At 37.6% G+C, this 21,091-nt stretch overlaps 5 protein-coding genes across 7 annotated transcripts; 1 reads left to right on the top strand and 4 right to left on the bottom strand.

Moving 5' to 3' along the window:
* On the bottom strand, nucleotides 1-5,644 carry LOC147278056 (RING/FYVE/PHD zinc finger superfamily protein). Of its 2 annotated transcripts, none has more exons than XM_086249523.1 (10): nucleotides 4,561-5,644; nucleotides 3,990-4,076; nucleotides 3,764-3,895; nucleotides 2,762-2,893; nucleotides 2,515-2,580; nucleotides 2,320-2,430; nucleotides 1,102-1,194; nucleotides 833-863; nucleotides 487-557; nucleotides 1-326 (listed from the first exon to the last, which is right to left on the bottom strand). In XM_086249523.1, the coding sequence occupies exons 1-10, from the start codon at nucleotides 5,479-5,481 to the stop codon at nucleotides 249-251; spliced, it is 1,722 nt and encodes a 573-aa protein (XP_086105649.1). In that variant the 5' UTR covers nucleotides 5,482-5,644; the 3' UTR covers nucleotides 1-248. The 2 variants fall into 2 exon arrangements, with proteins under 2 accessions (XP_086105649.1, XP_086105648.1); XM_086249522.1 differs by having other exon boundaries at nucleotides 833-866; nucleotides 4,561-5,643.
* A 2,928-nt stretch (nucleotides 5,645-8,572) lies between these two features.
* LOC147278057 (putative BOI-related E3 ubiquitin-protein ligase 3) lies at nucleotides 8,573-9,923 on the bottom strand. Its single transcript, XM_086252450.1, has 2 exons — nucleotides 9,375-9,923; nucleotides 8,573-9,119 (listed from the first exon to the last, which is right to left on the bottom strand). The coding sequence occupies exons 1-2, from the start codon at nucleotides 9,729-9,731 to the stop codon at nucleotides 8,589-8,591; spliced, it is 888 nt and encodes a 295-aa protein (XP_086108576.1). The 5' UTR covers nucleotides 9,732-9,923; the 3' UTR covers nucleotides 8,573-8,588.
* A 1,676-nt stretch (nucleotides 9,924-11,599) lies between these two features.
* LOC147278058 (uncharacterized) lies at nucleotides 11,600-14,415 on the bottom strand. 2 transcript variants are annotated; one of them, XM_086251475.1, is made up of 6 exons: nucleotides 13,946-14,415; nucleotides 13,626-13,760; nucleotides 13,417-13,495; nucleotides 13,075-13,169; nucleotides 12,065-12,232; nucleotides 11,600-11,981 (listed from the first exon to the last, which is right to left on the bottom strand). In XM_086251475.1, the coding sequence occupies exons 1-6, from the start codon at nucleotides 14,274-14,276 to the stop codon at nucleotides 11,821-11,823; spliced, it is 969 nt and encodes a 322-aa protein (XP_086107601.1). In that variant the 5' UTR covers nucleotides 14,277-14,415; the 3' UTR covers nucleotides 11,600-11,820. The 2 variants fall into 2 exon arrangements, with proteins under 2 accessions (XP_086107601.1, XP_086107600.1); XM_086251474.1 differs by having other exon boundaries at nucleotides 13,599-13,760.
* A 381-nt stretch (nucleotides 14,416-14,796) lies between these two features.
* LOC147278059 (DNA ligase-like protein) lies at nucleotides 14,797-17,308 on the top strand. The gene is made up of 3 exons (XM_086251489.1): nucleotides 14,797-14,974; nucleotides 16,189-16,531; nucleotides 16,648-17,308. Exons 1-3 carry the CDS (start codon nucleotides 14,903-14,905, stop codon nucleotides 17,160-17,162), a joined length of 930 nt encoding a protein of 309 aa, XP_086107615.1. The 5' UTR covers nucleotides 14,797-14,902; the 3' UTR covers nucleotides 17,163-17,308.
* Nucleotides 17,309-17,486: 178 nt separating this feature from the next.
* On the bottom strand, nucleotides 17,487-19,711 carry LOC147278060 (protein kinase STUNTED-like). The gene is made up of 6 exons (XM_086251488.1): nucleotides 19,070-19,711; nucleotides 18,736-18,984; nucleotides 18,481-18,641; nucleotides 18,161-18,388; nucleotides 17,877-18,026; nucleotides 17,487-17,776 (listed from the first exon to the last, which is right to left on the bottom strand). The coding sequence occupies exons 1-6, from the start codon at nucleotides 19,596-19,598 to the stop codon at nucleotides 17,525-17,527; spliced, it is 1,569 nt and encodes a 522-aa protein (XP_086107614.1). The 5' UTR covers nucleotides 19,599-19,711; the 3' UTR covers nucleotides 17,487-17,524.
* Between the last annotated feature and the right edge of the window lie 1,380 nt (nucleotides 19,712-21,091).

The raw sequence follows: 21,091 nt of genomic DNA on the forward strand, positions 1-21,091 counted from the left end.
TTACATAAAAAAATAAACTTGTATTACTCATACCAGAAAGATCGAGTATCCAAATTATGTTGTGCAATTTAAGTTAGGTGTGGTAATTGGTTTAACTGTAAATGCTTATGGAAGAATAGAATAAAAGAGGGAAAAAAAAAAATGTATTTACAAATGACACACATCAACACATTGATATTCTACAAATTGATTTATTTTTTTTTTTCAAAAGTTCGTTGGGGACAAGGCCCTCTTAGTCCCTTCTATGTTCAGCCACTGCTCACAAGAAATGGATGCTGGCAGACCCCACACTCGATGGTCTCCGAACCTGAGCTGGGAACTTGGACCTGGAACAGTTTCAGTACTGTCATCACCAAATACATGCAAAAATATATATACACACCAATACACACTAATACAGACTAATATATTAGAGACAAACACATGCACAACTAAATATATATACATACAGAGAGAGAGAGAGAGAGAGAGAGAATAATTCATAACCTGCAAGTGGACTGTGCATGTAGGACAGGCAACTTCTCTCATCCGCCTTCCAGATCCATCAGTCTTCGAACCTGAGAAATGAACATGTAATTGAGAATGGTCTATACACTTCTTGCTTCTAAAATAAAATTTCAATGTTTCACAAGTGCAGTTTTCAGCAAACCCCCCTGATTTAACTTGTACATTGAACAGTTACCAAGTTGGTCCACCAAAAGGAAATAAGAGGAGTTAAACAAAAATCTTTTTTTTTTTTCCCCGGCCAAAAAAAAAAAAACAAAAATCCTTTTTCGTGGCAAGTCACAACCCATACTTCCACAATCCAATCTTTCACGAGCAAAGAAATTACCTGAAGATTCCTTGCGATTCTTTTCCATCTCCTCCTGTCCAAAAAACAAATTCAAAAAACAGGTGTGAGTGTGCACACACAAGACATGTATAGAAATGCCTCTACTCATCCAGGAGACTTATAAGACATTCAGCTTAAGATATTCATACTTTAGGTGGAATAATTGAATCTACTCTGAAGTATAAGCATGGGAAGCATATATAAACATCTATGTCAATTTAGAAATGCTAACTGGTAGAAATAAAGAGAGGCACACAACGCCAAATCACCTGAAGCTTCTTGGCAAGATCCTCGTGACTCTGCAATCCTGCAGGTTTACTAGATGTTTCCTTAGCATTACTCAGCCTCTGAGTCACTTCAGCCTATAAAGGATAATGACACTGTAAGCCACACATACATTGTAGGACTTTCTTTTTTGCTGAATAAGACCAAACTTATTAAACAAATAAACCCTAACACACATTGAATATAGAAGATCGGTATGACAAGATGCTAAACAGAAATGCTGTATAGTTTTTCGTGAAACTAATACAAACATGTTACCATAACGTACTACCTACAATTATTCTACACACAGAAACATGTACGCAGATATCCATTAATTGTAAATTTTCAATATTAATGTCCCTTTGTCAACACTAACCAAGACTTGGATAATGATTCCAACAACCTTCACTACAAGGTAAAACATAATCTGAGAAATTTTCAAATCAAATCCACACATCACAAACAATTGTAGCTTGCATTAAAGATATTTTATCATTTATTGTTTTGACCAAATAGAAGTCGAAACAAAAATTCTAACAAAGTGTCCCAAGTTAACGATTGAGAAGGAAAACACAAACCATTAAAAAAGTTTTCCCGACTAATACGTTGTCAATTGTTGCCTGCAGTAATGTCCCTAATTTATTGAAGGCACTGCCAAAGAACAGTATACTCATTCACATTGACTTTTTTCCTAAAGAATCTTAAATTTTTTTTTTTTTAAAAAAAAATAGGCCATTATGTACACCCAAATTACCACTTTAATCAATGGATCTACATGTTGCATATACAAGAACCAAACCATAGACTATTATGTTGTTCCTTACTGGTGAACAACAATGAAAATCTCAGGGAACTTGGTCAATATTATTATCCAAATATGGCGGGAAAAATACCTGGATAACTGACCTAGTTCCCTGAAAATAAATGAAGAATTTGATTAGAAACTAACAACGTAATTAACACCCTGTTGCACCCTTACTAATCCTTCTCTCCAGTAAGTCATGGTTTATTGTCATAATAAGCATCCTAAGAGGCTAAATCATCGTGGAAAATTGAAACCAAACCATTTTATAAGAAATACTCGGGAACAAACATGCAAAATAGGTTCATTACATATTTTGGGAAACACAATAAAATTAGAAATACTGCAAATATAAAACAGAATCATAACACATGTAGTTGGAATGACATGATTAACTAGAACAGAGTCAGAGACATACCATGCATCGGTCACAAACTCGAACCTGCGGAGCATTCTCATCAGCAGTTAATGCAATTCTGCCATGGGTACACTTGTCACAGAAAATATCTCCACAGTTCCGGCAGTGATGCTAAAATAGAGAAGAAGCAATAAGTTCAATAGAACCAAGCATGAACAACAAACTCTGATGATAAAACATTAAAATTACACATACCTTTCGTACAAAAGCCCCAAAATCTATCCCACATGCTGTGCATTTTGAAACTGCTTCATCAGGGACCTAAGAAAAGCAATAATGGAATAAGCAAGAGCAAGAAAAATAATTTTTTTTCCTTACAAAAAGCACATTATTCAAAGATGCATGGAGAAATATCTAACGCTACACATTTGTAATACATTCATGTCATTACAAAGGAAGGCAAAGGGGGTAAAAAGCTTTCAGGAAGCTAAGCTAATTTTACCCAATGATCTTTCTCCTCATTTCCAGGCTTTATAATGTTCATCCAATCAGCTATTCCTTTCTTTTTTTCTGTAGGTTGTTCATTTGTCTTTAAGGATTCAGTTGGCCTGTTTCTTCCGCCCATCTCCTTAAGCTGAGTTACAAATGATCAAAACAACACATGACTAACGATAATCAACATTTGAACCTCTAATAATAGTTTACCCACTAATATCATATAAAATTATATAGACAGAATTGCAATAAAATCATATATAATTATAAAGACAGAATCATCCAATCAAAATATCAACACACACACAGTAAGCTCACAGTTCTCATTTTCAGTATAAGGCCGACATGACCGTGATAATAAATTCTATGAGATCCCATCTACAGAAAAGGGATTTGAATTTCCAAATTATGGATGATAGAAATGAGCCAGTACAAGACATTGTAAATATTACACGTAGATACCATTGGGCATTGAAGGAACGCATTTATGCACTGATGCACAGAGGAATTCAGATGGATGTACTTGGATTCCATCACCAATGAAATGATACCCACTCAGGTATTGGATAGACCCTATTCAAGAGTACTTAATGATAAATTATTAGCTCACAACAGAAATTTATTGCTGCCATCTATCAATCCTTTTTCACACAAGAAACACAGGACCAAGTTCACATATTCAGACACATTAACCAATCTTTGTAGTTATTACCCCCCGCCACTTAAGAAGCATTAGCAAAATAAAAGCAATCCTTTACAAACTTTTCACCACAGAAGTGAAAACACAAATAACTGAAACCTGAACAGGTAAATCTGGCCCACCTTTAGTTCTTGTTACATAGGCCCAAAACATCACATACATTTAAAAGAATTATCCATGTATATGTTAATACATAACACATATATCAAATGCAAGGTGCAGAAACAAGGAACCCATCATTAGGCCCTTAGCACATGTTGTCAATTATGAAAGGGAGTCAAACACAAAGAAAAGAACTAAACACCAAACCTGAACGGTTGCAGCAGTCACTGTATCCAAAAGGGTGTTGGTAGTGTAACTATTTGATTGCAATCGGATACGTCTTGGATCAATATCCACAGAGCTTTTTGACCAAAATGCAAAGGTAGACGAATCAGTAACCTATGAGAAACAAAAACAAAAACAAATTATTGATATCTCGAGCCCAAAGTTAATAATTTCATAAGAAACACAAAACGAAAATACAACAACTTACTTCACATCTTGTAACGGTCTCGAGGGGATATATTCTCAATGTTCGACTTGTAGCGGGATCAAGCATACGAATACCATCCAAACCAATCTGAAACAGAAGTTTTGATCATTTTTTTAATGGAGGGTAGGAACTAAACAAGAACAATGGGTGACATTCAAAACACTATCCTGATTTTAAACCAACCTAAGATGATCATTCACATTTAAAACAGATCTTAAAAAACAAATGCCATAACAAAATTTGAGGGTCCGTAGAATCCTAATAATTAAGTCAAAACATCATTTCTAAAGCTATGACTCCCAATTACCGTTATATTCTTAGGCTATGGTCCAACATTATTAAAGTCCGTAGCATGAAAAACATAACGAAACTAATCTGCTCCCACTCCAACACACTCACAAACACAAACTAACAATGTTGCAGTCCAATCCCAATCCCAGAATCAAACATAGTGAAAATCGTACTGCCCACAATAACATAAAAATAAGGATGACTTGTATGGTTACATACTTCTGCGAAAAATGAAAACAATTTTCCAAAGAAATGGGGCAGAGTGAACCGTTGTTCATACCTGGCAAAGGACATCCATGGTGCTCTGTCCTCCACTTTCAGCCAACAGCTTGACACGAAACTTGAGTACCCCACTCTTCACGTCTTCTTGAGTATCCGCCTTGGGTACTGCCCGAACGATCTTGCTCGAGTTCGAGTTCGCAGGCGAGTCTTTGCCAGAAGAGAAATTGATCGACCTGCCATAATCATCGAACAAAGACTGGTTCGACGACTTGGGTGCTGTGCCCCTAGCCCCATACGGCTCCGCCTTGTCACCTCCGTAAGCATAAACACCGTCGCCGTACACTTCATCACGACCCGAATCATAGCGCTTCCCAAACGGATCGGATCCCAAATCGGACCGGCTACGGTTGTAGCCTCCGTACCTATCGTCTAAATACGATCCGCTGCCGTGATCGAATTTCGCAGAATTGTCATAGGGATTTTCATATAACGGCGGGACTGAAGAGGCTGGTTGAGAAAACGGGCCTCCTGAGTAAACGGACGAATAGGGAGAAGAGGGATTGGAATTAGGGTTAGGGTTTGAGGGAATTGATGGCGGCAGAGTGGCGTAACTGGGAGTCGATTGATTCTGATCGTACGGCGGATGATAGGGTTGTTGCTGAGGCGGCGGCTGATACGGCGCGTGGGTCTCAAAGGGAGGGAAAGGAGGTGGTTGAGGTGTGGGATTGAAGGTTGGCAAGGTAGGGTTGGGGATTGGAGGAGGGGCATAGGAAGGGGCAGTTGGAGGGGCAGGATCGGGATTCAGAGAATATGGAGGGTAAGATTGGGAATAGAGGGAGTAATCGGAGGTGGAGAAAGGTGGTGCGGAGGCAGAGGCGTAGGGGCTCTGGTGGTGATCGGTGGGGATGGGGTTAGGGTTAGGGTTCTGAAGAGGAGGGTATTGAAAATATGGAGCGGAGGTGTAATCTCCGTGGTGCATCGCTAATTGCGGCGAGGTTGTCTCAGAGAGAGGAGGAGGAATCAGGAATGTGGTTGTCGCTGGATGTTTTTTCTCTACGTTTTGGAATGATGAAGGCTGAAGCGAGTAAACTGCCAACGATACTCCAACGAATAATTGGAACACACGCTTGTTCGTGTGTAGCTTTGAATTGGCTAGTTTCAATGCCCACCCCGGTCCATAGTCGGTGTTCCACCTGCCACATCTCAATGTCTTTTTTCCTTTTCTCAATGTCTTTTTTTCCTTTTTTAATAAGATTTTGGAATTGTCTACAACAATCGAATTTTCTTTTCCTCAACTTTCTAAGACATCCTTAAAAGATATAATACATCAACTTATTTTTCTTTTTAGTTAGAGAAGGGAAAATGTATCGAATTGATAGTAATATGTATGATAAAATGTATCGAAATGAGAGTAATTTGTTTAAAATGCATCAAAGAGACATTGAGTTTTTAATTGAATAAGCAACAATAGAACAATTGTGATTAAATGAAAGCTTCTTTCTCAAGTTCTTAACTCCAAAAATAAACTTATGAGTCAATTAAAATTCGTTAATTTTGTGTCAAATTTTATTCTTGGTATTGTTTTAAAAAATGACAATCCTAATCCTCATAAAAGTGTTCAAATTCTTGCCTTAGATTAGAAAGTTTTATAAATTATCAAAATTAAAATTCTTGCCTTGGTATTGGTAAAAGGGAAAGGTTGCTCTCACAAAATTTGAGTTGTTTTTTTTGTTTTTTTCTTGAAGTGATTAATTTTGAGGTGCTTTTGGTTTGGAAAAAAACTTGCATCTCTTTATTTCAATCGCATTTGATTCATTTGTGACATTATAAATTGGGACCCCAACGTTACAGACAGCATTATTTGGCTTTGAAGTGAAATGGGTTGACCTCACCTTTTCGAAAGTCGGAACTATACAAGTCTATACTCAAATCCAAACGAAACTAAATGGGTTGGTCTTACATTCAACTTGAATGTAATTTTGTACATGCGTAGGCTATTTTGGGACGAGACTTGCCCATGCACCAGCTTATCACAAAAATTGGCATATACACCCACTTGCTAGCTCCATATGTGCACCTTCTCCCACCCTACGTATTTCATAATGACTTATGTTTACTATCTAGAATCAAAATGTTGGAAGAAATGAGAATTATTCATATGCTATGTTATTGCATTGTTTACTTGCACAACTAAAATCAATATATGTATGAGATTCTCAGGTAATCATAAATGTCGTTCTATTTTATAAGCGATTTTTTCATGGGGTATGGGAAATATGGCATCCTCTCATAATTTGGTGAGACTTACAAGTTATAACACATAAACCTACATTAATGTAAAATGATGCTCTATTGGCATATCTCATTCAAGAATTAATATTATTTCGTTCAAATATAAACTACATATTTAGTCATAGTCTATCTGATTGAACTTGAAATGACATTTGATACTCCTAGTTTAAATTTTGCTAATTTAATCATCATTGTGTTTTATATTGTTTGGATTTGTAAACATTATGCACCAAATATGAATTTGTTAAAACTTACCAGTTTTTTCAAAATGATTAAAAATTATATATGTAGCCATAAAGACCAAATCGGTAAATTTTTTTTTGCCGGGAAATCGTTAAAATTTAAGTTAACAAAAAATGTAGTATATATACCCTTTCATTCAAATAGAAAAAGCCAAGTGGGATACTTCCATGTCCGATGTGGCAGAGGACAATGATCATGCCACGAGGGCAAACGCGAAGATCTCAGCCGTCGATGTAATACATCAGCGGTCAATTAATTGGCTACTAGACCAGTTGAAATAGGAGGGAAACTGAGAAGTGGGAAAGGACAACCAGCTGATGACTGAGTGCTGTCTTCGTTCCTTTCCTGCAGTGTTCATATTGAAAGAGACTGAGACAGAGCAAAATCAGCGTTGCGATTTTCCATGCAGTTGCAGACTTGCAGTAGAAAGATCTCCATTCTTGAAAAAGACCACTACGCCACTACCATATTCTGGAAACGGTTGTTTCATAATCAAAATTCATACGCATTGTAAGTTGTGGGATCCACAAAAAATTACAAGAGAAAAACTCTAAGAGGGTCCCACGTGTTCTCTCGCTCTTTTAGGAACTACAAGTCTACAACTTATTCATTACAAGGAAAAAAAGTAAATATCCAGTTTGAGCTTTTACTGTGCGGATACCAAAGACTTGGCTTTTTAGCAAAAGATCGGACGCACCAAGAAAGCATTATGTAGCCCCATCACTGCATCCACAGCACCACAAAAGAGGATGACTATTTTCTCTGATGGTGAAATGCTTCTTAATTAATTTCTAACAACACAAAAACATGCAAAAGGGAAGATAGGGAAGACAGTATTCTGTTCTATTCTATATTAAAAACCCACAAAAGCTTGTCTGCGATGAAATAATGCAAGTCATGCCTTGTTTGTACCACTACCAATGCAATTGCAAGCTAGCTTCGTCTGTTTTTTTCCTTCTTTCCATGCTTGTGCATGTCATTTTCTAATCTAAATGTTATCAGGCTATCAGCTGTTATCTCATTGAAAGCAGCAAAGAAAAGATTATCTCATTAAGTAGCGGTGGCAGTTACAGTCCTTGTGATCTAGCTAGCTTATAATCACAAACGCCAAAATTGCTTTCAATTATTTTTCTTTGTTGTTTTATCAGTTTATAGGTTTAGAACCGTACACTGTTACGGCTAAAACTAAAAGAACTGGCTATGGCTTTGGCTTTCTTGTGACACAATTAATAAAGCACAGCTAGTCCTGCATCAATCAATCCTCTATCAATAGATTTTAACCCAAATCAGGGAATATAGATAATATATATGGTGAAGTAAACCCAGAGGCCAGAAGAGGAAAGGGAAAGATTCTTTACCGCATCATCATCATCATTTCGATTCATTGCAGTACAAAAAAATTCCGATTACATAGACCCCCAGCAAGGACAAACTAACCAAAAAAAAAAAAAAAAACCATCATCACAGAGTACCGATATCAACAAGTGTACTTTCTTTTCTCCAAAACAAAATAAAGAAAGATTTGATTTGGTTGGTACTTTTTTGTTTTGTTTAGACCAAAAAGACCTCCATGCTTCCCTCCTTGGTGGATTCACAGACGGGGCAAGAACCAAGAAAGGCTTCACAGAACTTGCACGAACAGAGGTGTCTGCAAGGTAGAAAAAGAACGCACGACCTCCGACTCTTACAGCTTTTGCAAGCCAACAACAACTTTTGCTCTCTTTCTTCTTCACTCACTAGTTGCTTCTGCACTCTGTCTCCTACTTTCTCACACGACCCACAACAAGACTCTGCATCTTCGGCTTCATTACTGGTCATAACCAGTCTCTCTCTGACCTGTTCAAGCCTGTTGTTGAGGTCTATAACCATGGTCTCGTTTGCTTTTGCTACCCTTTGCCATGTCTCACTTTCCATCTCTGCTTTCCTCAAGCAATCTTGAAGCTCCATTGCTTTCTTTGTTGCCTGTGCTAAATGCTCTTCTTTTTGCCTAATCAAACTCAGGGTTCTTGATTCAAAGTTGTTCAACAGGGATGCAAGTTGTTGCTTTCTCTGCTCTTGCAAAGCAACTCTTAGCTTCTCATTCTGTTTTTAACAAGAAAAAAAAAATTTCAACTTCCTTTTTTCTTCTATAAAAAAAGATTTGCAATACATCAAAAAAAGGAAAACCCAAAATGATTCATATAATATTGTACCAATCTCCAACAAGTCAATAACCAAAGCCATCAGAAAAAGGAAAACCCAATATGGCAATATTGATTTCTTACATATTAAAGCTCAATATAACAATTCAAGAAAACCCAATAAGGAAATATTGCGAATGTTTATAGTAATTGTTACCTGCAGCTGAATAATGCAGTCTATCTCCTGCCTTTGCAAGTCAAGCTGAGCCCCCAAAGTTTCAGAAAAGGCCGTGGGTAGAAAGCTATTGCAAATGGAAGGGGAAACTGAAACTCCTAATTGGTTATTACAATCGAAGGCTAAATTTTGAGCGGCTTGACGAAGATGAAACTGATGGTGATGATGAGGCTGCAGATTAGAGCTTCGAAGGGTTGAGAAAATGTCATCAACCCCAGAAACAGAAACAGGGTTGTGCGTAGTAGACCAATCTTGTAAGCCTCCTGCAGTAGTAGTCATGGTCATGGTGGGTAAGCCCCCCAAATTTTCAGAGAAATACAAGTGTGCCTGAACTGCCATCTCAACAAGCTATGCCTCCTGATATCAAGAACAGCAGACGACCAAAAAAACGCTTCCTTAATTTGCTTCACATATTTCATGGACTATTAATACGAAACCAGAACTGAAACGAAATGGGGGGGTGACTGGGGGTAGGTTTAAAGCTAGAGGGTTCATCATATTCTTGTTATATAACTTATATCAGAAAAGAAAAGACGCATGACCCTTTCTTTCTCTCTAAACTCTCTCTCTCTCTCCACCCTCTCTTTATTGGCATAACCTTTGCCTTCTTTGTTGCTTAGGTTTCTGGTTTAACTGAAAGAGACCCTTATGAAAGAAACCCGTGGGTGGTTTATATATATAGTGGGGAAACTGACAAATCTTATTAAATATTATTATGATAAATTAATGCGAATTTTTTATGGATAGTTTGATTTGTATTGACGTAATTAAGAAACTAAAAAAGGAAAAGAGTGGGATACATAGAGAAAAAAGAAGGTTAGAGATAGATTAGAGAGAGCTCCGTGAATGAGGAGTTTTTTTCTCTCTCCTCTCCCCTCCTCTAATTTTCCCAAATCCCAAAAGACTTCAAAACCAATCCCAGCATTAATGAGAGAGACAGAGATACAAGGGTGGCGGTAAATGACGACGTACGCATGCAAATTTTGTGACAGAAAAAAAGGTCACAGAATTATCGGGTCAGACATTACATAAAGAAAGCAAGAGAGAGATACAGAGAAAAATATGTGTTGGTGAAAGAGAAATTCACTCAATTGAGATGTGAAATGGTAGACGTTACAAAAGAGAATCAGAGATTGGAGAAATTGTCAATTTGGTGGGAAAGGCCGAAGAATAGCTATAGCTTTAGCATTTCTATTTCCTATATTTAAATCTTCATTCAATTCTATGATGCATTGATAATTTCTTTTTCTTTTTTTCTAGACAAGGCGAAACTGTACCATTCTTTATTATTTGATATTTATGTGGAATTGAATGAAATAAATAACCTACAAATAAACCGTGCTCAGATCAATAGTCAATAGTCAATGCTGCTACCAAAAAACCTATAAACAATGCTGCTAGCTAGCAAAATAACTACAGAATGCAGACAATGCAGGGAATAGTAAGTAACTGATGCATTGTTTAATGATAACAAATATAAAAAGAAAGAAGAAAAACTACACTACAAGTCTACAAATAATGCTATTCGCTTAAAAACGACAACAAATTCAGCGTAGGATTCTAGAGGCTTTGAGACGCCTCTGTCAATATGTTGCCACGTACAGGCAAGGTCTTGAATTGTTTGGAACCAATGATCCCATGAATGATCGGCCCAAAAGAAAAAGAAAAAAACAGAAAATATATCTTAGGAGACGGGGGTTGATGGTGCGTTTAGTGGAGACTTCTCTGATGATAGTTATGCAGGGACAAGGGGTTGCCACGCAGCCACTACATGCAAGCTGCTCACACGGCACCCACACATTGCATAATTGACTACAAAACGTGTCAAACCAAATCTCAGGAACATGTGATGTGATGATCGTAAAAATTTAATGGGCTACACTTCTCTTGCTCCCTAACCACTGATCTCACCAGGCCATTGGCTCATAAAAAATAAGTTTATGGTTAAGATACTCTAAGCATTATCGTATATTCGTATAGGTTACGTATCAGAGCATTTGGGGCGATGCTTTGATTTTTGCACAGCCCTTTAAGTTATAAATATCCTAACACGAATTATATTGGGCTAATAGGGCCCAAAAGAAATAGAGTAAAAGATTTAATCAGGTTCTATGCCGTAAAACTGTAAAAGGTCATTTAAGCTTGAGAACTGAAACCTGGCCAAAAAAAAGCTTGAGAACTGAAAGGAGAACACTGGATAGTGGACGTAGTCTTAATTGGTCTCAATATATCACGATGTTTTTAAAAAATTGTAGTTCCAAAACATAGATGAGAGCGGTCTTACATATTAGCTTATAAGAAGGACCAACCATAACACCCTCCTCATCTATGATGTACCTATTATTAGCGGCATACTAGGTAACAGTTCAAAGTTCAAACAATGGTTGAAGCAGATTGCAATATCTGAAAAAACTACTTTGTCCCTTCTTTAGGTCTCGATTCTAGCAGACTCTCCCACTGCACCTTCCATTCGAGTATACCATTCACCAATTCGTGTGTTCCCCACCATGTCCCTGCCAGATTTAAGGTGCCGAATGGGCCTCAAAACACCAAATACAGCAAGATCAGCTAAATTAGGATTTGCCCCATCTGTTGAAATTCAAAATTATCCGATGATTAAGTTGATAGTTCTAATCATAAAATAAGTAATACGATATTTTAGATGAACAGACCAAGAAATTGTCGGCCTTTCAAAGCATCCACCCATGTTTCTGCAGATTCATACAAGGCTTCACGTTCATTAGTGATATTATGTTTCTTCTTCAGTTTCTTTGACACAAAATACATAGCTGCAGCTCCAGTATACTTTGCTACTGTCCTTTCAAAATAACTGAAATTCCCTGCATGTAAGAGGTCCATTTTAAGAAACTAAGATTATTTGCACATTTAACATGGCAACTTAACTAAGGATTTAATGGAAGGAGAGAACATCACATGCGCGTCTTCATGCAGGCATACTGGTGACGCAGGTCCTTGGATGTGCTGACATTCAGCACATCCAAGTTCCCAGCACCTGTGACAGAGTGCAAGTGATGATATTTAAAGGAAGACATATGCAAAGTGAAGCATGCAGGCATGCTAAAAAATATCTTACTATCTTAATTAAGCTAATTAAGATATTTTTTATTGCAAACATATGGTGACGCTGGTCCTTGGATGTGCTGAAAATCAGAATGATGGGCTGACATTCAGCATATCCAAGGGCTCTGCACCTGTGACAGAGTGCAGGTGATGATATTTAAAGGAAGATATACGCTTAAGTTTGGAACTTAATTAATTTCTAGTAAGAAGGGATCTAAGTCAGAGTTGCCGTAGGTTTAAGAACATTCCAGTGACACATATTTGAATTATTGTTTCTACAGATATATATTTTTGTCGACGGAATACCTTTTTACTAAATTACTTCGAATCTTCAATAAAGATTTTAAAAAAAGTAAAGCTAGGCATTATCAAAAATAATACATATTTCTTTTTAACCATTATGATTTGAAGACATCAATACAAAATACTACAAATGTACAAATTCACACCAACAACCAATACAACTCAAGTAAAATAAACCACACATGCATACTGTTTGAAGAACGCTAGCAAATAAATGCCAATATGGGATGTTAGTTTGTTATGAAAAAGTATTAGAGAAATAAAGCTAAATGAATTATGGACTGATTTGATATCATACCATGAGTGGTGATATAATCAAATGACTCGAGAGCTTCCGAAGTAGTTCGATATATGTTTGGTGATAAAACATGCACCAAGTGATTATCTACCCACCTACATCACAAGTAATCAGTTATTTATCATGCCAAAAACCACATGATCACAAGTCACAACACCTAAGAAATAGAAGCACAGTAAGATATGAACAAATGCATAAAACAATTCAAACAGGGAGTCTACTAGTCTAATCCCTGCAAATTATTTAGTAACAAAGATTAGCACCATGCAGAAAAGGTTTACTAAGTTGAATAGTGTAATTTGTACAAAGTTGAGTAGTCCACAAAAGAATAAAACAACTTACCCACGCCACTTCTTTTCTTCTTCACTGTCTAAGGCAGTGTTCTCAGGGTTGATCCTTTGGAACAGCTTATCAATTATATCTGATACAGACAAAACATGCAAATTTAACAAAATACAAATCACTCAACCTGAAATTTAGAGATAATTTAATCTCTACAGCATTAAGAAGAAAGAAACAAACACCAAGTGGTAGGGAAAATATCCAATAACCTGAAGAATCAACCATTTGTTCATCATCAACTTTCAGTATCGGCACCTTCTTGTAATCAGACCATTTGATCTCCTTTTTGCTGATGGGGTTAACCTCCATAACTTTGTATGGAATGTCATTATAGTCCAAGAATGCTGAGAGACAGAAGAATTCACAGGTGAAAAGAATCATCAAATTTGGCAAAAAGAATCCGCAAGTGGACTCCTTTTTTATTCAAAATGAGATCAATTCTCAATAAAAAGCAGGACTTGAAATGGAATTCAAACTTAAAATAATCACAGCAACCAAACAGAGCATAGGAAGTGAAAGTTTCTCTTACCTCTAACCTTGTTGCAGAAGGGGCAAGCTTCGTACTGATAGAGCACGACTTCCTTGGGGAGGAACTTGTCGGAGCGCGGCGGCTCTTGAACCAGAGACGTGGCTCTCGCAGAGAAGCACATGGCCCCTCCCGCACCGTAACCCACCGACGGTTTTGATAGGCCATAGCGATCGGCGAATCTTTGTGTGAGCCACACCGGATTCGAATTCGAGCACGTGCTCAACATCGCTGCTTGAACCAGCCGATGTTGAGTTGCGCCGATGAAAGTGGTTGCGCCACCGTAACCGACGACGGCTCGGCTGAGCAGAGCGACTCCGTTAAGCCTTCTCATGGTAACCAAATTGGATCACAATGCTCTCTATTACTTTCTGTCCTGCAAGTCTGCAACTTTAGGATTTTGTTGAAAATGAGAATTGGAACGAGCCCTATTTGGGAACAGGGTTTAATCAGGGTTTTGGGTAAATCATAAATCACAATTCACAAACTCTAGAGTTTGATTTTAATGGCCAAAAATAAATAAATAACTAAAAGTTTGATTTTTTTTTTTTTTTTTGGTGTAGAAGCTTCCCAGAAATAAAAAAAAAACCCAACTGAAATCTAATTGGTTCGTGACTCAACGCGTCAGCTGAGCGCCTGGTCAATCTCCTAGGAGGACTAGGAGTCCGTGTTTCCGAAAAAGGCCCCAGTGAAACGAGTAACTCCGAAAGAGAGAAGATGTAGAGTGGGTAAAATTGAATTAGTTTGAGGGCATATTGGGTATAAAAATGCGCCGACTCAAAAGTCGGTCAATCTGGCTCTATGCCTCTATATATAGCATACGCTTGTTAACAAATTTTTCTGCAAGGGTTTCGTTGTTCCTCAACTCCTTTGCCGTCAACAAAACTCTACAGCAAGGTCTGCTAGGGTTTTCGTTGTAGTTATCTTTTAGCCGAAAGGAAAGTCTGTCTTTTGAGAAAGATGTCTCGTTGCTTTCCGTACATGCCTTCGGGGAAGGCAGTGATTAGAGAGGCCTCGCTCGAACCGATTAAGGTTTGTTGAGCAATTTGGTTGTGCTTTTAATGGCCTCTCCCTATCTGTTTCTGCAACATGTAATCACTGTAATATGCGCCTGCGGTTGTATTCAAGTATTGTTCTTGTAAACGCTTGGTTTCTGGCTATTCAAGAATTGTCTATTTTTTGGATCCTTTACTATGGGATGGGAATCTAGGATGGGGATTGACAGATTTCCCGTTGAAATAAACTATATAACCATAAATCTTGATAGATCTTTGACTAGTCTTGAGTTATTAGCAAGGGTTGAATGATGATTTTCTGTAAACAAATTTGTAAGTTTGAACATGAATTAACCAAGCCACAGAATTAATCATGCAATTTCTGTTGATATGATATTTATATCTTATTTAGATCAGAACCCATGATTATAATATGTATATAAATGGGCGGATTGGATGTGGTTGGATAAATTGATGGAGCTTTTGTTTTTCAATATTTTTAATAGGAAGTTGGGTTTAAGGTTGCAAGTGTCCATGGTAATTCCATCCTGAATTGGTTTTGAATTTTGGTTTGCAGAGATTTGGATTGATGCTAAACTAGAATGAGGTTGTGGGGTCTGGTAATAGTTTTGTGTGTTCAATGAAATATTTATTTGTGACTTGATTTGTCACAAATTCTGTCTCTATCTTTATGTTCCGGGGACCCGTCATGCTAAATTTTGACTAGTGTTCTAATTTGTCATTTGTCTATCCTACTTTCTTCAAGGTTGATTTGAATTTTCATTTAACTAAATAGTTTACTTCTCTAGGTTTCACTATCCAGTGTGACAGAGAAAGATTTTCTCTTTTGAGAAGAAAGTTGAAACTTGATAAATTTATACTTAAGCTAGAACTTAGAATATAGAAGTAGGCTGTAGGCAAGTATAGTTTTAATGAACTATGATATTTGGGTCTTTTTTAAAATTTGCGTTTTGATAGCAATTAGAAGTGAGTGGCTTCCTGGCAGGAATAATTTTTCCTGAACTCACGGAACTGCCATTGGGTTAAGTTGGTCATTACTGTCTGGTAGAAATATCATAACCTAAACTTTGTGATGATTTTTAGTGTTGATTGTTTTTTGGAACTTTTTGCTGCTGTTCCCCACCCCTCCAAAAATGAGATTTGCTTCCTTGAGGCCACGTCTCTGCTTTAGTCATGTGTCATTGGTGTTCTCTACCAATCTTATTAAATTTATTCTGGTGCTTTCAAAAGCTCCAGAAAGAAACGGAGAAGAAGGCCAACTCACTGAGGAAGAAAGAGAAGAGGGACAAGAAGAGAAAAGGGCATAAAGAGGAGAAGATTGTATCTAGTTATGCTACTGTTCACAATGCTAAAAAACTTGATGACAAGAAGCGTCTCCAGCAAGAGAAGAAGGGTAAAGGGGGGGCAAATGAATGTTATCCTCCAAAAATGGAAGACGAGGCTGAACAACTTGAGAGAAGTGGCATTACTAGTGAACATGAGGAGAACATTTGCTACTTGTCTGACGGCACCCAAACTAGCAACAAGATGGAAAGGCAGAATTTGGCTTCTTGTAGCAGCAGCCAAAATCGAAGTAAGTTCATCTTTATCCTTTACTAGATGGTGCTAATGTTAAGCTGGCCTTTGTTCTTTTCAGTATTTTACAACCTTTATCTTTAATTGGCCCTTTTTTTTTTCATCTTAAATCAGGAACCATCATTCGCATTAAGTCATTGCGAAGACACAGTGAACCAGATGCCTCACTTCTGTGCTCTACTTCTGGAAGGGCAGACTTGCTTCCTCAAGAAAGGACAGAAATTGTTCATGCACCCCATCAAGCTAGTGCAGTGACAAATGTTGAATCCGATAGACTCACTTCTAAATTTGACCAAGAATTCTCCTGTTCAAAACCACAGAGTATCATAACGATTGGCCAGAAAATGACTGCTTTTGAGAATACTTCATTTGAAGATCAGAGTCAGAGTGAAGATTTACTGCTAGGAGCTCTGATTGAGAATTTGGTCCCATCATTGCTGCAAGAAGGGCTTAACGATTTTGGTGATGACGAATGGCTCTTTGAGTCGAAGCAGCAGAACAGACATGGGTCTAAAAGATATAAAGCTAACGATGAGGTCTCATGTGGTGCAAGTTGCACGTTGTGGCCACAAGCACAGCTGTTGCCTGAGGCTGGCTTATATGGGTTACCCTTCACTGTCCCATTTTAGTTTTTCCTCGATGCTCCGGCGGTTTTTATACTATAGTTGTAAAACTGATAAAATCGTTCATAAATCGATTTTGCCGAGTATTATTCTTGCAAAATGTATTGAATCATTTTGTAATTAAATTGATCAAGGAAAAAAAAAATTTTGAATACGTTTAGAGCTTGTAAGCATTAGTGGTTTCTTTTCATTAGATCTCTCTGTATGTACAAAGTTGTCGTTTTGGACCATACAACAGCATACTTCTGCTGGCAAAGCAAACAAAATATGCACCCACATAGCAGTGCTGGGGTCGTTACTGTATCCGAACTTAAAATAAACAATAGCCACAATTTTGAGCAGAGCTCTTTGTATATAATATAAACTTATTAAAAATGATGATGAGATTGAGGGATGGCTAAGTAGTCCTTCAATTTATAGCGGTGGGTTTTCTCTGCAGTAGATGCTGTATCACTTGAACTTGATGATATGCTATCATCGTTTGTATCAGACATTGCAGAAACCGACCGCGACTTGCAATCGACTTCCAGGAAAAGGTCATCATCGTCTTCTTGATAACCCCACTCTCTAGAATCGACACACTCATTGGCATCCGTCTCTCCTCTGAATAGCTTCAATACCTGGTAATGGCCAATATGAATGCAACAAGTTTAGTCTTAAATACATGCATACAAGAAAACCAGAAAAATGCATCCAACTAATTAAAACACATTTTTGTACCTGGTTCACTTTTGGACGAAGACGAGCTGACTGGTTTATGCATTGGCTTGCTGCCAATACCATTCTACGCATCTGGACAACATCGTAGTCCCCATTTAACTTGGAATCCACCAATGCCTTAAGATCCCCACTCTGTAATAAATGTCTTGCCTGCATCAAAGAAATGTGGTCATGCATCTTAACAAGCTTTTAGGAAGTGATGAACAGAATTTGGTAAACAATTTAACATGATTCAAGTAATCAGAAAGAACCCTCCAAATGTTAAAGATCGAGATAGTGCTTACCCACTTGACCAAGCTTTCTTGTCCTTTTGGAGCCCCAGCATCAACTGGCTTTCTTCCTGATAATAGTTCAAGAAGAACCACACCAAAGGCATACACATCAATCTTGTCACTGACCCTCCCATGCATGAAATATTCTGGAGCTATGTATCCAAAAGTCCCTACCACGTCCGTACTTATCACGCAAGTAGAATCCGTCGATCCCCATGTAGCAAGCCCAAAATCAGATAACTACAATCCAAAAATAAACTAGTACTATCAACAAAAATATTAACAATTGGGCAGGGAAACCAAATAGGCATGCATGATGCATGGACATATACCTGTGGCTGAAGATCATTGGAGAGAAGAATGTTTGAGGACTTCACATCTCTGTGAATAATGGGCTGAGGGCAATCATTGTGCAGGTGATTTAGAGCCTCAGCAACTGCAACAGCTACATTGAATCTCACTTCCCATGGCAGTACAGGTCCATCACCACAACCTGCCTTAAGATGAAATCAGGCAGTATTATACCTTCAATTCAATGTAATTTCTAGAAAGAAGCAAAACCATGGAAGTTAATTATAGGAGATTACCATGCAAGTTTTCATCCAAACTCCCTCGAGGAAAGAGGTCATACACTAAAATAAGATTGTCATCTTCCACACATAAACCAATGAGAGATGTGATGTGCTTGTGCTTAATTGAAGACGCAAACTTGGCTTCCAAGAAAACGTCATCCCAAGCTTCCTTGTATGGTTTCAGAATCTTGACCGCCACTGATTGATCACCTCCAAGACATCCTCTGTATACGCTGCTACACCCTCCCTCTCCAATAAGATTTTCTGTTTATAAACCAATTGCTTAGAAAGACTGAAAGAGAACTATGCCAAAGGAATATCGATCAATTATTATATGAAATTTATGAACCTGGGGAGAATTGAGAAATTGCAGTCCTAATTTCTGCATAGCTGAACAGCCTGCAACCTTTTGGGTCTTCTTTAATGAACGCCTCGAATTCATTGGCTAGCTGTCTTGGTGCTGCTGTTAAGCAATTTTGACTATCCATAGAACCAAAGTGAAGGGTCTCTGTCTCGCTTTCGGTTGTGTTTTCTACATTACTGGAAGCTGATCGATTAGGCAGACCCATCACCCACTGGACCACAGGCATTTCTCTGGTTTGTGATTCTCTGATGGGACTCATAGTTACTGAGGCTGCTGCTAAGCGCAGGAGAGGCCAACCGGGCTTTGATAATGGTGATTCACAGTTCTGACCCAACTGAGAAAAAGCTTCCTGACTCATCGGAACAGTTTCTCGAATGGTCATGGTCTGACTTGCTATGGCTTCTGCAAGGTCGCAACTTAACCACTCTGCAACATGGCTGCCCCTTACAATTTCAAAGGTCTTTTGATTCTTATTATCCGATTTCTTTGGTGAACTCCCCTTTTCTGTCATCATGAATCACCCCTTCAAACTTGAAAGCTTATTCACGTTTATATTTACATATGAGACTGCTGCTGACAAGTATATAATATCAGAGCCCACCGGGACTATTCCATATACATGATTTCCACGTTGCTTGCTTGTGGGTTTAACATACCTAACAGAAAGATTAACGTTTACCATATAGAATATTAACAACCTAGATTAGACAAATCCATTGGAAAGTCCTCGGTCAGTTCATCATTTATTGGTTATTAAGAAAAACAGAGACGACACGAAGAAAACAAACAAAAGAGCAGAGAGCATATAGCACTATAGTAGAGATGAGCCAATTATAATATTATCAAAGAGCGATAAGGTGAGTTGACCCGGATCTTCTTATTTTGAAGCTTTTTAGACGGCTAATCTTTGGTACATAAATCAAACCCACCTAACCATCTCTTTAAAAATACGGAACTGCCGCCAAATAGCCATCGCTACGCAATCAAAAACACAAGAAGAAAATTATAGTCATCGGTACACCTAATCTGACTAATTTCAGTACAAGTCATACTTCTTGCCATTTGACAATTTTGGCCAGGGTAGATTAATTGCGACCGTCTGTCACGACTCACGACAGTACAAAAATTCATAGATTTTAATTAAATTTGTAACTCAATTCGACATATCACAAAATATCGACATGGCATAGATTGCTATGATATCAATTATCATTTACCAAGGCCTTGTTTTGCCGGTGTAGACCACCATCTTGAAATATTGTTGCACACATGCTACAAAACAATGCTTTGTCTAGCAATGATGATATTGTATGGATTGAATCCTGCGTTTGATGTAAGTTCTCAATCTCAATGAAGAGTTGAGAGTTGAATATAATAGACATTAGAGATAAAATGAATAGTAAGAAGAACGAACCCAAATTTGGTAAAGAGGAAATTAGCAATGTTGGGTTAAGCATTCGACATTCTCGAGTTATTTCGGATTATTTCTTTTATTTTGTTTGTAAATAAGAAAAAATGCAATTATTGTAAAAAGAAACATACTATTGATCATATTTTGTTCAAACGGGAATGCTTTAAAGTAAAATTGTAGTAATGTGTAAAAGTTTTATAGTTAATTAAATAAAAGTACCAATATTATTTTTGTATCATATTAATATCTTTAGATATTTTATCAGAATCATGTAAGGAAATATGTAACTAGTGTAAAAAGGAACACACTATTCAATTATCATTAAAAGTAAAGTTGTAGTAATATGTAAAATTTTGATAATTAATGTTTGAAGAAGTTGAAACACCATTACCGCTTAGCGCTTAGGTAAATATTATCCTGTGCTATTAAGACTTCTTGGGCCGTGATTGGAGGTGTAATGAGGAGCAAAAATACAGAGAGAGAAATATGGTTGCGGACCATCTTGCTGCTCTGGGCCTCTACTTGGACCTGAGCTTGTGCTATTTTGAGGTTCCTTTTGTTGGATGATGTGTTAGGTGTGAGCAGATTTAGGCTCC

The sequence above is a fragment of the Dryas octopetala genome, chromosome 7 (genome assembly GCF_963921425.1).
Source record: "Dryas octopetala chromosome 7, drDryOcto1.1, whole genome shotgun sequence".
Classification (NCBI taxonomy): domain Eukaryota; kingdom Viridiplantae; phylum Streptophyta; class Magnoliopsida; order Rosales; family Rosaceae; genus Dryas; species Dryas octopetala.

Coding starts and splice junctions, on each gene's coding strand:
- LOC147278057 (XM_086252450.1), bottom strand. CDS start 9,731: ATGGCAGTTCAGGCACACTTGTATTTCTCTGAAAATTTGGGGGGCTTA. Junction 9,120..9,374: donor ACTGCATTATTCAGCTGCAG/GTAACAATTACT, acceptor TGTTAAAAACAG/AATGAGAAGCTAAGAGTTGC.
- LOC147278060 (XM_086251488.1), bottom strand. CDS start 19,598: ATGATGACAGAAAAGGGGAGTTCACCAAAGAAATCGGATAATAAGAAT. Junction 18,642..18,735: donor TTTGGATGAAAACTTGCATG/GTAATCTCCTAT, acceptor ATCTTAAGGCAG/GTTGTGGTGATGGACCTGTA. Junction 17,777..17,876: donor TTCGTCCAAAAGTGAACCAG/GTACAAAAATGT, acceptor GGCCATTACCAG/GTATTGAAGCTATTCAGAGG.
- LOC147278059 (XM_086251489.1), top strand. CDS start 14,903: ATGTCTCGTTGCTTTCCGTACATGCCTTCGGGGAAGGCAGTGATTAGA. Junction 14,975..16,188: donor CCTCGCTCGAACCGATTAAG/GTTTGTTGAGCA, acceptor TGCTTTCAAAAG/CTCCAGAAAGAAACGGAGAA. Junction 16,532..16,647: donor TAGCAGCAGCCAAAATCGAA/GTAAGTTCATCT, acceptor ATCTTAAATCAG/GAACCATCATTCGCATTAAG.
- LOC147278058 (XM_086251474.1), bottom strand. CDS start 14,276: ATGAGAAGGCTTAACGGAGTCGCTCTGCTCAGCCGAGCCGTCGTCGGT. Junction 13,496..13,598: donor GATATTTTCCCTACCACTTG/GTGTTTGTTTCT, acceptor TGTCTGTATCAG/ATATAATTGATAAGCTGTTC. Junction 13,170..13,416: donor GAAGAAAAGAAGTGGCGTGG/GTAAGTTGTTTT, acceptor CTTGTGATGTAG/GTGGGTAGATAATCACTTGG.
- LOC147278056 (XM_086249522.1), bottom strand. CDS start 5,481: ATGCACCACGGAGATTACACCTCCGCTCCATATTTTCAATACCCTCCT. Junction 1,195..2,319: donor GAGTTTGTGACCGATGCATG/GTATGTCTCTGA, acceptor TATCCTTTATAG/GCTGAAGTGACTCAGAGGCT. Junction 327..486: donor CATGCACAGTCCACTTGCAG/GTTATGAATTAT, acceptor AAACTGTTCCAG/GTCCAAGTTCCCAGCTCAGG.